The sequence below is a fragment of the Echeneis naucrates genome, chromosome 15 (assembly GCF_900963305.1).
Source record: "Echeneis naucrates chromosome 15, fEcheNa1.1, whole genome shotgun sequence".
Lineage (NCBI taxonomy): Eukaryota > Metazoa > Chordata > Actinopteri > Carangiformes > Echeneidae > Echeneis > Echeneis naucrates.
The window spans coordinates 23,258,064-23,272,624 of NC_042525.1; the positions used below are offsets into that span (position 1 = coordinate 23,258,064).

The following is a 14,561-nucleotide window of genomic DNA, read 5'->3' on the forward strand; positions in this document are numbered from 1 at the left end:
TTGTCTCTTCCCAGCTTCCCATTTAGTCCATTATTCAATCATTGAGTCATTCAAAGAAGGGTGTAGCTTTTTTTTTGTACATCGTCTTAAACAAATGCAATAATATCAGCCCCCTCAATCAGCCACTATATTATGAGCTGACCAGATTCTTGTCCATCACATTTAGTTGTTCCCTTTTGTAAACCTACATGTCAAATAAACTTAAACTTGACCAGTCAACAACTTAAAAGATTAATTGAAGATAACGGACTGTTTGGAGGGGCAGCATGGTGGCATAGTGGTTAACTGTTGCCTCACAGCAAGAAAGTCTTGGGTTCGACTCTGTGTGGAATTTGCTTGTGTAGGTTCTCCTTCAGGTACTCTGGTTTCCTCCCACAGTCCAAAGACAAACATCTTTCGGTTGATTGGTGACTATACATTTCCTGTAGGGATGAGTGTGAGTGGTTGTTCTCTATGTGGCTGCCCTGCTATGAACTGGTGACCTGTCAAGAGTTTACCGCCCAATGGGAGCAGGGATTGGTGCCAGCAAACCCCCCCACACAGGACCCAGAAAAAAATAAGCGATAGAAGATAAATACATGAATGAACGAATGACTGTTTGAAACCTACAAATAAATATACCTTTAGTTAATAACTGGATTGATTACTTTAAATGGAATCTACCGCTTCTAAAACTAAAATAATATAGCATACTGGTTGTGGAAAACATATCAGAAACCTCTTAATGTTAATGTTATTAGAAGCACCCCTGCCTACCCCAACATGAGTCAAATAAAATTTAACAATATAGTGAATGTCAGTATTTAAGTTTAAAAACATCCAAAAATGGACTAAAGGTATCAACAGAATGTGAGAAAAAAAACTGTTTCCGCGTTATGTTGAGGATATCCTTGCAATTCAGATACATATCAATTGAAATCAGCATGTTAAGATTTAAGAACCCTCAGAGAAGAAAAATAGTTACAGCAGCTTGCAGTAAAAACAAGACAATCACACAGAATAAAAACAAGATCGAAAGAAGGAAAAGAAACAGCGTTGAGATAAATAGAAAACAATTACATAAATAAATGTTTGCATGATGTATATGTACAGTTAAGCCCAAAATTATTCATAAGCCTGGCAAATTTTTACTTAAAGTTGCTTTTATTCAACCCACAATAGTATTCTTTTTTTATTGGAAATGAGACAGGCTTCTCCCAAAAGACATCATTGTGGAAAAAAAAATATTTCTCAGCTTTCATTTACATTTGAACAAAAAGTAGCTTGTCCAAAATGATTCGTACCCTTCTCAATAATCAATATAGAAAAACCTTTCCTGACTATCATAGCAATCAAATGCTTCCTGTAATTGCCACCATCTTTTTGAATGTCTCCACTGGTATTTTTGCTCCAACACTTTCAGGTCAGAGGGTGTCCTTGCTATTACCCTGATCTTTAGCTCCCTCCACAGATTCTCAAGTCAATTCAGCTCAGGAGTCTTCACCACTTCTGTTCTGTGTCCTGGGCCACTGCCATATCCAGTGATGCCAAAGGCCAAGTTTCTCTGCAGAGTGCCTGATGTTGTTGGTGCGAATCTTGATTTCATCAGGTTCCTCAGCCCACTGAAAAACAACCTCAAAGCATAAAACAGAAGACCAGAAGTCGTCTTCTGTTTCCCGATGAGGCCAAGCAGGCTTTTGTGTGCCTTATCTGGAGAAGTGGCATCCTCCTTAATCTGAGGCTGTGGAACCCAGCAGTGTGCAGCGTCCGTTGGACTGTCTGCCTTGATACGTTGCCAACAGCAGGGCCAAGATTCTCCAGGATGGCCTTGGTGGTGATCCTTGGATTCTTTTTCACCTCTCTCACTATCTGCCTGACCAGCACGGGCATCATTTTCGGCTTCCGACAGAGTCCTCTGAGATTTTCCACAGTGTAGAACGTCTTGTATTTCTTTAAATAATACTTTGCACTGTATCCCTTGGAATGTGAAAACATATAGAGATGGCCTTATAGCCCTTTCCTGACTTGTGAGCAGCCACAGGTCCTCAGTGAGCTCATTTGTCTTAGCCATGACTGTCAACAAACCAATTGCAGAGACTGTTTTTCACCATGAGGTGATTAAAAAACCTTTTCCCAATGAATTATTTAGGACACCTTAGAACAGTTTGGACTACTTGGAATGGTATAGAACCTTGGATTTCCCATTGACTGTGACTTTTTGTTCAAACAGAAATAAAAGTTGAGAATTATGATGGAAAAAAATCTTGTTGGTTGACTAAAATATATATATATATATATGAAAAAAAAAAAACTCATTAGGTTTGTTCACACTCAATGGAAACTATCAGGTCTGAGTGACTTGGTTCAGTTAACAGCAGCATGTACCTCCCACACAGTCCACAGGACAGGTCTGAACACCTGTGGAGCTGAACCAAGAGTGTGTATGAACTGTAAACCAATTGCATCATCTGTCATTTTGTTTGCTTTTGCAGTATACAATAATCACAGTGACATTTAGACATTTAGAACAGCACACTGCAATGCAGTGATTTATGCATTAAATTATGTTTTACTTGGGAGTACGGTGCCTGGGTCAACCTGCAGAAGACTGCTGGAGGCTTGCAGAGAAACTGGGGGATCTACTAGTGAAAGAAAAAAACAAGTTCACACAGGACCTGATTTCTTTGGAACGTGAAAAACTGCGTCTGGTCAATGCAGTTAAACAACATCTCTAACGTTCAATTAAATCAGCAACATGCTGTTGAGTCAACAGGTCGACCATACCATTGTTGGTTTTTGATATAAGCTGAGAGGAAGCCATTAAGTCCCTTCCCATTTCCCTACAACTCACATTCCTCAGTCCTGAAACTGGTCCAGACTTACCCGGACAGCTGCTTGAGGAGCTGCTTGTGCTGGCTCTGCTCCAGTCCGCTCTGCCGGACGACCGGCTGCTGCTGACTGAAGAGTGGGACTGGAGCTGCTTGGTTCCCCATCCTGCGGGTCCGGACCTGGCCGCCAAAGTTAGCGGTGAGTTCTACGTTGTAGGTGTTCGGCTGCCCCGCTGCGCCGCGACGCGTCGAGATGGAGCTAACCCGCAGCTCGCTGTCAGCTCCGGCAGAGCCTGCCCCAGGCCCCGGCCCCGGCTGGAGCACGTACAGCCTCCTGAAGCCGCTGTGGCCCTGCTGCTGCTCCGCTGACACACTCACCGGGGGGAGAAACACACCGAAGGCAAATAAAAGGCCCCATTTGATCCAAGCCATATCTACTCTGAATACCGAGTCAAGTTTATGTCCGGGATTTCGGATCCGTAAAAACCCCCTTCACTTGTGCAGAGTAAGAAAGGCGATCGTGTTCCTGAGCATATTCCTGTAGGCGCAGACCCCCAGCCGCGGTGTAGGAACACACCAAACCACCGAGCGTTAACCAAACACCAAAGGGGCTGCACTTTTATAAAGTTTCAACGGAAACAGAGTACGTCCCGTCAAATGTTTCTGGGGTGGAGGCGTGAGCCAAGCCCCGCTCTCTGTCCTCGTGAAGCCTGCAGAGTGTCCAAGTCTCGGCGGTGTCCCCCGGGTCGTGGTGGCCTCTTTCCGCACTCAGAGCCGGAGAACTCCAGGAAAGCGTCTCTGTTGGAGGTGAACAGTGTCAGCGCACAAGCTGCCTGCCTCCAGACGTGACGTCAGGAGGGGGAGCCTGCACTCCAAACCCCGACAACTCTTACTCAGAGCTACTTGGGGCCCAAGGGTTACAGGGGACCCATACCGAAGCCCCCACCCACGCGCTTACTCACAGAATGACCCACCCCAACACCCACACACACACACATTCCCACTCAAGTCCGTTACTTGATACTGACGTCTTCCAGCTCAAAAGTGCACCCTCCACCGCACATTAGTAGGCTAGGTGTAGTGTGTTGGCTGGATCAGACCTCCGCAGGTGATGGTGATTGCCGCAGACATGGAGGTCAGAGCATGAAATGTCTGCCTCTTATCTTCAGACAGATAGCTGTTCTCATGTATGCAACTTCACATCTCTTGTCAAAACAATGATTGTTTTCTGTATTAAAAACAGACATAATCTGAATCAGCGTTTTCTTCAAATCTCAAACATTACTTTCATTTGTCCAGTGCTTCTTTGTTTAATTTATACAGTTCAGATGTTCCCTTTAATGGTATTGCAGTAGTTCACATTTGGTTGTACTTTCTAAATGAATGAAATGTCACAATAATGACTCACCATTATATCATCAAACTATACAAGTAATGAGTCAGCTCTAAGGAAATCACTACACTTTATGCATACACCAACATACATGCATATATACATATATATAATGCTCATATGTAAATAAATATGAGGCGAATCATTGATTATCTGGTGCCCATCATTAGAAGGAGGTGAACATCTAGAACTGAAGTTGGTGTTGAAGGAGGAAAAATGGTCAAGTTTGAGGTTCTGAGAGGCTTTGAGAAGAACCAAACTGTGTTGTGTAGTTGACTGAATCAGAACATCTCCAACACTGCAGCTCTGTGGGATGTTCCTGGTCTGCAGGGATCAGGACCTACCAAAAGTGATCCAAGGAAAGAAAACCAGTTATCCACAAAGAGGTTCTGTTCAGCCAACACTCAGTAATGGTCATGGGGAGTCTTTACTGGACGATTTGGTCTCATCCAACAGGAAAGTTACTGTAGCTCAGACTGCTGAAAACCCCTGATCACTGCCCACCACTGAAAGCTCCTGCAATGGACAAGTGAGAATCAGAACAGGACCACAGAACAGAAGACACACTCAATAAAAGCCAGTATTCTTTAATGGCAGTGGCCTCTTTCAGCAAGATAATACTCCCTGCAACACTGCAACAACATTATGAGAAACAACAACCAGTTCAAGGTGTAAACTTGGCTTGAAACCCCCCAGATTCCATCCAGTCCAGCATCTGTAGGATGTGCTGAACAAACAAGCCTCTTTCATAGAGACTCCAGCTCACACTTTCCAGGATTTGAAGCTGCTGCTAATATCTTGGTGACTGGTCTTTTGTTGCAAGAGTAGTTGACCTCAAGTTTCTGAGTTTTCATGATGTTTTTCTAAATGGTCCCTTACACAACACTGGATTAGATCACAATAAAGTGATCTAATATAAATACAGTAAAATATAAGGTTTCAGGTCAGCTCATTGAAAGTATTGTTTTACTGATTCATATTTTATGATGGGCGTCCTCAAAGACAAACTAATAACAAGTGAATTTTAGCAGTTGTGTACAGCTGTTATGAGAAAGACAGACAGTGTCTTCTTAATTTTATACTTCAGTAATTCTTGACATAATCTAATTTCTTCAGCACAATAGTGAGCCATGTTTGACAAACTGCTACTTCAAAAGTTAAACACTTTTAGCACCTAGCTCTATATATGGCAGTTAATTTCATACTTTTGTTTGTTCATTTGACCAATCATAAAAATGCCACATGGAACTTCACAAAGTTCATTCATATCTCACTGGTTGATCTGGCCTTATATAAACTGGGTACAGCTGGGAGAGCAGTTGACAGTAATTCCACTGGGTAACTCCTCAGTTCATGATACTGTGGTGAAAACGCATTTCAGTTGACTCAAACAGCATTAGACTGAATTCAGTTTGAGGGAATACATGCAACTTGACCAGTTCAAATAGCATTTTGTGATTTTTTATTTTTTATTTTTTCAATCATTCACAATCACCTTCTACTCATTGGGGTTAGCTAGTTAGCTACATATTTGTTAGTGTTAAAATGAAATACATTATGGATTATGGATGGCAAAGAATTGTGGTATTAGTTTCGGATTATACCACAGTGCATATTATAGCTCACAGTCCTGAAGAGGACTGGCCATATAAGACTACCAAGTCTTCAAATTCGGCAGGTAACGGACAGTGAACATCTCTTAATGACAATTATTAATGAATCAAACCAGCCAAGAACCAGGCCTGTCTTGTAGGTAGATAGCTTGCACTAAATTCGATAGCAAATTTATTTTATCAATGCTCAGCCTTTCACAGGGTTGTCAAGTCTGTGTTAACTCAATTCACAGTGTCAACTGTTCTTGTCTGCCTCAACCTGTTTATCTTTGTAGAGGATTTAAAGCCCTCAGCTGAGGGAAGTGGCTAGGCAGCCTGAGGAGTTGTAAATACTTACAGTAGATCTGTTGCTATGATGAAATGATTGAATGACAACTGTCATTTATCCCTCCTGAGGTGAAACCAGTCCAATGTTCCGTTGAGCTCTTCTTCTTCTCTTATTCTGCAGACTAGATGGTACTGTCCTCTGCTGTTACACTTAAGTACTACGCTTGCACAATTGAATTCACTGGTGTCAATGGTTTTTGCATCATTTATAGCAACATGACATCAAAATATGTACCTGCTGCACAAAATGCACAGAAGTTAGCAGGTCTGCAAGAAGAATACATGTTTTTAATAATGTGGACATTTACTAGGTCTGCATTACTTATCTGGAGCTGTTAGTTATAGAAATACTTTTTCAATGCAAGGTTCTCCTGAAGTGATTGTGTTTCTCTGATTTGAAATATTGAGAAATGACTTTCATCATGTTGGATGAATTATTTATAAATTCTTTTAAAATTTGGAACAATTTATCAAATTAGCACTAAATAAAAATAGTATGGCTGTAAATCAGACGTAAATAGATGCTCAATTGTATACGTTTTTTTTTTTTACGGATGACAGATAATAATAATTATTATTATTATTATAATGATGGATGAAAGTTTTCTCTCTCTCTTCAGCGATCCTGTGATGATTCTAGCACAGAAATCACTGGGCTCCTCTGAGAATGTATAGGCCATTATCTAAGAGAATTGAATGGGTGGTAGGTGGTCTTATAGACCTGCTGAGCTCCTACAACTGAACTTAACCTGCATGTTACGCATCTGGCATAGATTACCATGGCACATACCCCAATAGAAAGTAAATCACCATCGTGAGAATGAAAACCCAGGGTTAACCCTGAGGTTGCTTTGCCAAGATGAAACCCAGCTTTGTGAGACAATCCACTGCTCCTGACCTGGTTGGGCTTGCAGATTCAGTTATTATATTAACTGACTGAGTTTAAGTTACCTCCTTCTCTGAAATGGAAAACTCAGTCTTCCTCAGTTTGGCATTAACAAACTCAGATTTTGACATTCAGATATTTGGCTTTAAAACAAAGTATCTGAGAAGTGGAAACTTAAATCAGATGACTGTGTCAGATGAAAAGTTAAGGGACTACCCTGAGGGACTCAGTTGTTTGAATTAACAAGCTATCTACCAAGGTACATGGAGTTTCCTCCAAACTGCCAAATAAACTGATATATAAAGTTATATTTGCAGACAATACTAGTCTATTTATGTCCTATGTCCTTATGTCATAATAATTTACATGAACTTCAAGTCCTACTTAATGATGAACTTGATAAAGTAGCTACTTGGTTCAAATGCAATATATTATCGCTAAATATAAGTAAGACCAACTATATTGTATTTCAGTTAAACAAAAAACTTGATGATCACATCATTCTTTAAATGGATGGAAAGGAGTGAGAAAGGAAAAAGTCCTCAAAATTCCTGGGAGTCCTCCCTGATGAATCACTTAGCTGCAAATCTCACATTGAACACCTCATAAGCAAATTATCAACATATGTTGGTTTATTTTTTAAAATCTTGCTTTCAACTGTATACTATGTGTAAAATGCAAAATAAAATCAACCAATTAATCAAAAAATCTAAATCAGTTCTATGTGGGTGTTCGATTGTTCCCAGAAGAACTCATCTTGTATAACAGAGTTAATCTCTTGTGTTCAGAAGTAGAGAGCTGTCCCAGCTTTCATCTCAACTGAATCGCCAAAGGGAACAACACCAAACATTTGGATCCTGCCATCACAAAATCCTGGGTCACAGTCTTCAACTGGCAGGACGAGCATAGACTGCTGCGTTTTCCTTTTTTTCCCCTCAAACTCGGCGCGGACCGCCGCGCGATTAGCTGATCAACGCGCTGTGGACACTCGGAACGGATCTCTCTCTTTGTCTCCCTCACTCCAGAGGAGCGGAGCAACCAAAGTAAGAGGCTTTACGTCTGGGCAGAGACAATTAGCATAGCGTGCATTGCATTTTGTTTTGCCATGTCTTTTGTTTATTTGGTTTTCAGTTTATCTGTTTGCTTTGTTCTGTTTTCAAAAGTGATTGGTGCTACAGATCTCGTGTCGGCCGTCACCGTGATCAGTGATTGAGCACTATCACTAGTTGAAGGACCAATACCTGACCCGTGAACTCCGTTCGCCAGCTTGGCTATTGTGTAGTGATATTGTAATAATCAACTGAGGTAACGTCGTCTGCAATATCTTTCTACTTCCTCTTCTTCCCCTCACACACATTCAACCGCGGCGACCAGTCGCCATCTTGGCTCCGACGAGCGCGTAGCTGACGTCACTCCGTCGCCATCTTGGCCAGCGCAGACGTCACTCACGTGACACTCCGGCCATCTTTACCGCTCGCACACTCCCCTCTCCTCCCCCCACACACGTATACATCCTCAAGATCCATAGACTGATGCGATTGCTACTGCTATTTATTAGTGTTGCAGCATATGATACCATTGTTACTGCTATAGCTATCACTATCGCTAAGGCGCATTGGCTAACGCATTCTTATTACATGTGTGTTACCCGTTTTAGATTAGTAGTAGTTGTGTGTCATTGAATAATCAGACTATAACAGTCATTTATCCAGAGTGATGTCATTCTGAATAATTATTGCTGTGAATAAATTCTGTTATATTTTAAACCATCGTTGTTCGTGATGTGATCAGTTTCATGCTCATTGATATTAGTTGCCAATCTCCAAATTACTCCTACTAGTGCACAATATGTACAAAATGAAATTACGTTCCTCACTAAAAAAAACACACCTCATCAGCAAAGGCAGAGTGCAATCAAATGATAAAACCAGTCTGGTAAATAAATAAGTAAAATACAAGTCAAGTCTGTTCCTCAGTCAATTGTCAATTTTCTCTTAGCCTGAAAACTCTGGGTTGGGTGACAGCGTAATGTCTATTATTTTCTCCACCTTCTTCCTGACTTTGTCCAGTCCGTTCCTCTCCACCACAGTACTGTTCCCAAACCATGAAGTAACACAATAGGTCAGCAGGCTCTCAATAGGTCACTGATTAAAAAATGGTTAGGGATGATGTGGAGAGCTTTGCCCTCTTCAGCTTGTGGAGAGAATGGATCTGCTGCTGGGTCCTCTTGACGGTGGTAGTGGTGGTGGTGTTACAGCTTGTGTCTGGGCAGTTAAAATTCCATGAATTTCCAGGCTCGAAGCTTTCTGGATCCAATCACAGAAACAAAGGTTCATCAGTCAGGCCAGATGGACAGAGAAAAAAAAAATGAAGCACGTAAAAAGTATCAAATTCAACAACAAAAACAGTAAGTCCTAACTTAGATATCATCGGTAAACATACAAGAACACAAGACACTTGAGGGGCTACGGTCCTTCAAAGCACTAGTATGTCCCTATGAGGTTATTGAAAGGAAAAAAATCTGCGAATCAGAATAAATGAAACAAATATTCAGTATTAGCAAAGAGATGATACACACAACATACACCAGTAATGCCGTGGTTCTGCACCTCACTTGCCCTGCCTGGAGTCTCTCACAGTAGTTTTCAACTGACTGTCTCCTGGACTACAGCCACTCCCCCTCTCACCACTCACCTGCCTCTCAAATTAAATCGACACGGTATGTATATATAGATCTATATATGTGTGTATATAGATCTATATATAACCCCCTCACTCCAGTCACTTGTTGCCAGACTTCCCTGATCCTGATCTGTCACTTCTGCCTGATCCCTGGTAAACCTGCCACCTTTCTGTCCTCAACCACAAGTATTGCCTCAGCCCTTCCTAATTCCCATCTGCCTGGCTGTGGGACACATATGTTGGTCTGACCGGAGGTTTGGGGATTCCTGTCTCCCTGATTTCTGAACCGACTGGACTCACTGAACATACTTTCTACTGCTAGGTGTTTGCTGCTTGCCTGGCTGCTGTAAACAATAAGGTCATTACCCACTCAGCTTCAGTCTCCTGCAGTAAATGACTTGTTCCAACATCAGCAGATGAACATCTGTTTTGGAGAGGGTTAACGCACGTAGCAATCTGTCAGGTGCAGGGATCTAAGTCCAGATGTATGTCTGAATTCCAGCTTGCACATTTTTGGTTTGAACTCTTTGAATCCTCAGGCTGATTGTAAGACAGAAACACTCTAACTGAAACAGAACAGTGATTCAGTAAAAACTACTTTGGGATCAGAGAAGACAAACAAATTATTCAAACCAAACAACATGAGCTCATAAAGAATGTCTGGATTATTTAAGAGCAATAGTTTTTGAAACTATATATTACTAATGGATCAAAAAACTATACCTAAGCAGTAGTTTTATATGAACAATAGTTCACATAATGATTTGGAATGTGGAGGATAGGGCTCACTGCCATGATATCATTGAGATTTATCTCCCAGCAACACAATATCTTTCACCTCTATAGTTCCTGATAGCCCTTTGCTTTACTGTTTGGAAAGCCTTCACAAGCTACACTGATATAATTTTAAAAATCTGTGAAAGGACTTAAGCATTTTTTATATGCTTAATAAATTCTGTGTGATTTAGAAGAGTTTCAGTTAGTTGGCCTCCATACTTTTCCTGTTAAATCTTTAGCATTAAGACACCATTCACCATAATAATCTATTTCAAAGACTGAAACATGAAATCAGGTTTAAAACCTTCTTTTATGACAAAGCCTACAATAAAAAAAAATAAGTATAATTACTATTTCTGTAGTTGTGCTGCTAAAGGAGGAGACTTCTGAGAGCTGCACTGAGCACCTCTCTCTGTCTCACCACCATGCAAATAAATTACATCATTATGTCACTATTTTCTTTCCTTTTTTTCTCTTGTCCTCTCTCTGTCCCAATCCTACTGCTAATATTCACTAGTGCACATTTAGAGGTATGAAGCTTCAATCACTATTTACTTCTGTATGTCATCTTCTCCTGTTCTACCACTTATCCATTTCCAGGTTGCTAGCCAATGCTCTGGGCAAGGCCAGGGTACACCCTGGACAGGTCACCAACACTTGACAAAGATGAACAACCATTAACACTCACTTTTGAGATCATTTGAGATTAAGTTGTCCTATGCCCATAGGCCATTCAGATTAATTAATCCAAACATGCATGTCTTTGGACTGTGGGAGGAAACCAGAGTACTCTGACAAAACCCAGTCAGGCACACAGAGAACATGGAAACTCCACACAGAAAGGCCCCAGGCCTGGGAATTGAATCCTTTTGAATCTTTCTTGCTGTGAGACAACAGCGCCATACACTCTGTCACCATGCTGTTATACATCATAACATAACCCTAACCCTCTTTTTTAAGAAGTACAGAAATGTTGTGGAAGTAGGACCCTCTCTGATGAGTCATCACAAACTTCAGGAGCAGAACAACAAATCATGTGCTGCACCTCCTCAATGGCCTTGAATCCACCTTAATTTTTTTCCCCTCAATTTAATGTCGATGTGTGACTCCAAATCTCAAATCTCAAGACTTTTCTTCAGTTTTCTCCCAAACCAACCTTGAACTAATCATCAGTGTTGGGGCTCTGACCAGGTGCTGAGAACATCGGGAGGCTAACAACATTGTCCAAACCTGGCTAGTGTTAAGCCAATAACAAAGGATTCTTACAAAAACACGCCAACTTGCCCAACATATAAGGGCTTGACTAAACCCAGGTTTAGCTGCCTCTGACCAACTGGGTTCCCCAGTTGGTCAGAGGCCCCTAAAAATTCTAGTCATAGGACTGCTCCGAGAGCATAAAATGGAGAATCGATCCTAGCAAGCTGAGTGTGTCGTGCAAGAATATTCACAATAGCAGCTGCATGGAAGCATCCAAAAAAGCATCACTTGTGTGTCCCTTGTGTGTCTTCCATTGTGGTCTGGATCGATTTACTTTTGATTATATTTTCCTTTTTTTTGTGTCCAGAAGAGACCGCACAGCAGCTGTGCCAGTCTCCACCTTCAGAAGGGCCATGCAGAAATTGATAGTTTAATAATTTAATACAAACTCAGGTTGTCTGAGCACTCTAACCCTACAGCACAGCAGCGTAGTAGTTAGTGCTGTTACCCTGCAATAAGAAGGTTGCGGGTTCGGTTCCTGTCCTTACTGTGCAGAGAGCGTGTTCTCCCCATGTCTCCCAATGTTTTTTTTTTTTTTCGTACTAGAATAAAGTGTAATTGCACCTGCACTACAGTAGATGGAAGTGGCGCTCTCATTGTCAGTGTGCGCAGGGAGTATTAGCAGGGTTTTTATTGCAATTTTATATACAAATGATACCATTTATAGTTATGGCAGAGAGTGGGAGTGGGAGTCGTGGGGGTTGGCGCAAAATATTTTCTTGTTCCTGGCAGGGGCGTAAATAATTGAGAAGCACTGGTCTAGGTTAAGTGGTTAAGTGGAAAATTGACTGTAGGTCTGAATGCGGGCGTGAGTGGTTGTTCGTCTCTGTGTGTTGGCCCTGTGATGGACTGGCGACCTGTCCAGGGTGTACCCCACCCCACAGAGATTAATGGATATGCTGTTCCTTCCTCCCTTCATCCTCCTCCTCACTCATAATCTGTGCTATGTTCTCCTTTTATAAGTAAGGTTTGCTCTGTGTTAGTTGGTTTCCTTTACATTCTAATGTGTGGACCAAAAGGTGGCCCTTTGTGATGTCACCCATCAGTTTGTGAGTATATTTTGAAGCCCCTAATTTGTAATTTGGCCATTAGCCATCTTGGTTTTTTGATACAAGAGCAAACTGTTTTTAGAGGAGAATGAGCTGAGGAGGAATGATAGCTGGATCTGACCTGCTCTGTGCGCTGTATCATCATTGGGTAGTACAGCTCGCCTTCTAACCCCTGCTTTGTTCTCTGTTTTCCTCCAAATGAGACTATTATTAAAAAATTAACCTTGTGCTGTATTGAAATTTTTAAACTAGAGACTGAGTGCCACAATCCATGAAAGGTTTTGCCTTTCTCTTTACCTGCTTCACCCCTGCTCATCAGCTCAATCACTTTCATGTGCACCTGAGCCGTCATCTGTATCAGTACAGCATCAGCAGAAATACTCTGCTTCCAGGTTGTTCTTATTATCATGCAAGACCTTCCAGTACTCATCCCCAGACGGATCTCTTGTTGCCTACCCCAGTCAGCCCACTTTGTCTCTATCCTGGTTAACACACCTGCCTTCTGAACCTGACCTTTCCTGCTACTTGCCTATTCCCTGTCTGCCTGTGTTCCCTCCCTCTTTTGCCTACAAAGATCTGGGCTTCTCAGTGCCAAGTGAGTGGAAGCCCAACTAATGCATTTCCTGCTTATTTGTGACGACTCTAAATATATGTCATGCTTGTCTGGTGCTCCAAAATAGAGTTAAAATTAATCCTTCCTGCTCCCATGTTGTATTCCAATTGGGTCCTAAGCTTTACCCTTTGCTGAGACCGTGAAATCTGAGATAATCGGGTGAGAAGTAGGAACATTCTCTCATAGATACCAATTCAATCTGACTTCCTTTTACAGCCAGTGGCATTGCCCCCTGACGACCATTAGATAGAAGGCAAGTTTAAAGGCACTATACCATGACTTCTATGTCCAATTTTGTAGATAGTCTGTGTAGACCCAGTCAGCCTTCACAGGAAGGCAGAAGGCCACTGTCATCCCCCTGCTTGTGAGTCTGGGAGGTGATGGTGATGGAACATTCCCTCTATATGATACACCATGAAGTTGGTGTTGAAACATGACTTTCAAATCCATATTTCTCATATCAAATAGCATCCATGATAGCTGAGTGACTGAAGGAGGATTTCCTGACCTTGTTTTGAGAGGTTGCTGTTTTCAGTGTAGGGGGAAACTCTGAGCTCTAACTTTACTGAGCCTTTGAGGAGGCACGGGCATTTTTTTTTTTTTTTTTTTGGATATGAGCAACTACCAAAGGAGAATAGGAAAGTACGTCATAGTGTCAGAGACTACTGTATCTGGTATAAGTCAAAGTTTCCATGTATTGTGGGTTAATCGTGAAGAGCAATCACTTGGTGACAGCGGCAATGAAAAAGCAGAAACATCAGGTAGAACCAGGCTCAGTATGGGCGGCCATCTGGAGGGAGAGAGGGAAAGATTGGGGGGCAGAGGCAGTGAGAGAGAAACAGTGAGAGCGTGGAAAGCGTGCATGAAGGAGAGGAGGGGAGGACTCAATAGAGGGATGGAGAGAAAACAAGAACAGGAGGAAAGAAGATGCCATGAAACATACAGAAAACAGACAGTCTTTGCAAGCTGATTGCACAAAATTTGCACTGGTAAATATTAGCAGTAGGGAAGAAGAAGAGGTTACAATGGGAAATTAATAGTACACAGTAAAAAATGGAGTGTCAATATTTCAGAGTAAACCTATTTTAACCTAGGTACAGTATTTATAACTATATGGAGAGTAAACTTGCTCTAAGAGCAGAGTTAAAGGTCCGTGT

General features: G+C 41.7%; 1 protein-coding gene across 2 annotated transcripts in view; it reads right to left on the reverse strand.

Moving 5' to 3' along the window:
• Window positions 1-3,617, reverse strand: part of ltbp1 (latent transforming growth factor beta binding protein 1) — a 108,713-nt gene extending 105,096 nt beyond the window's left edge. For both annotated transcript variants that reach the window (XM_029520884.1, XM_029520883.1), the window contains exon 1: window positions 2,863-3,617. In XM_029520884.1, the coding sequence (XP_029376744.1) occupies window positions 2,863-3,239 (377 nt within the window). In that variant the 5' untranslated portion in view covers window positions 3,240-3,617. The remainder of the gene's footprint in view (window positions 1-2,862) is intronic.
• Window positions 3,618-14,561: the final 10,944 nt, after the last annotated feature.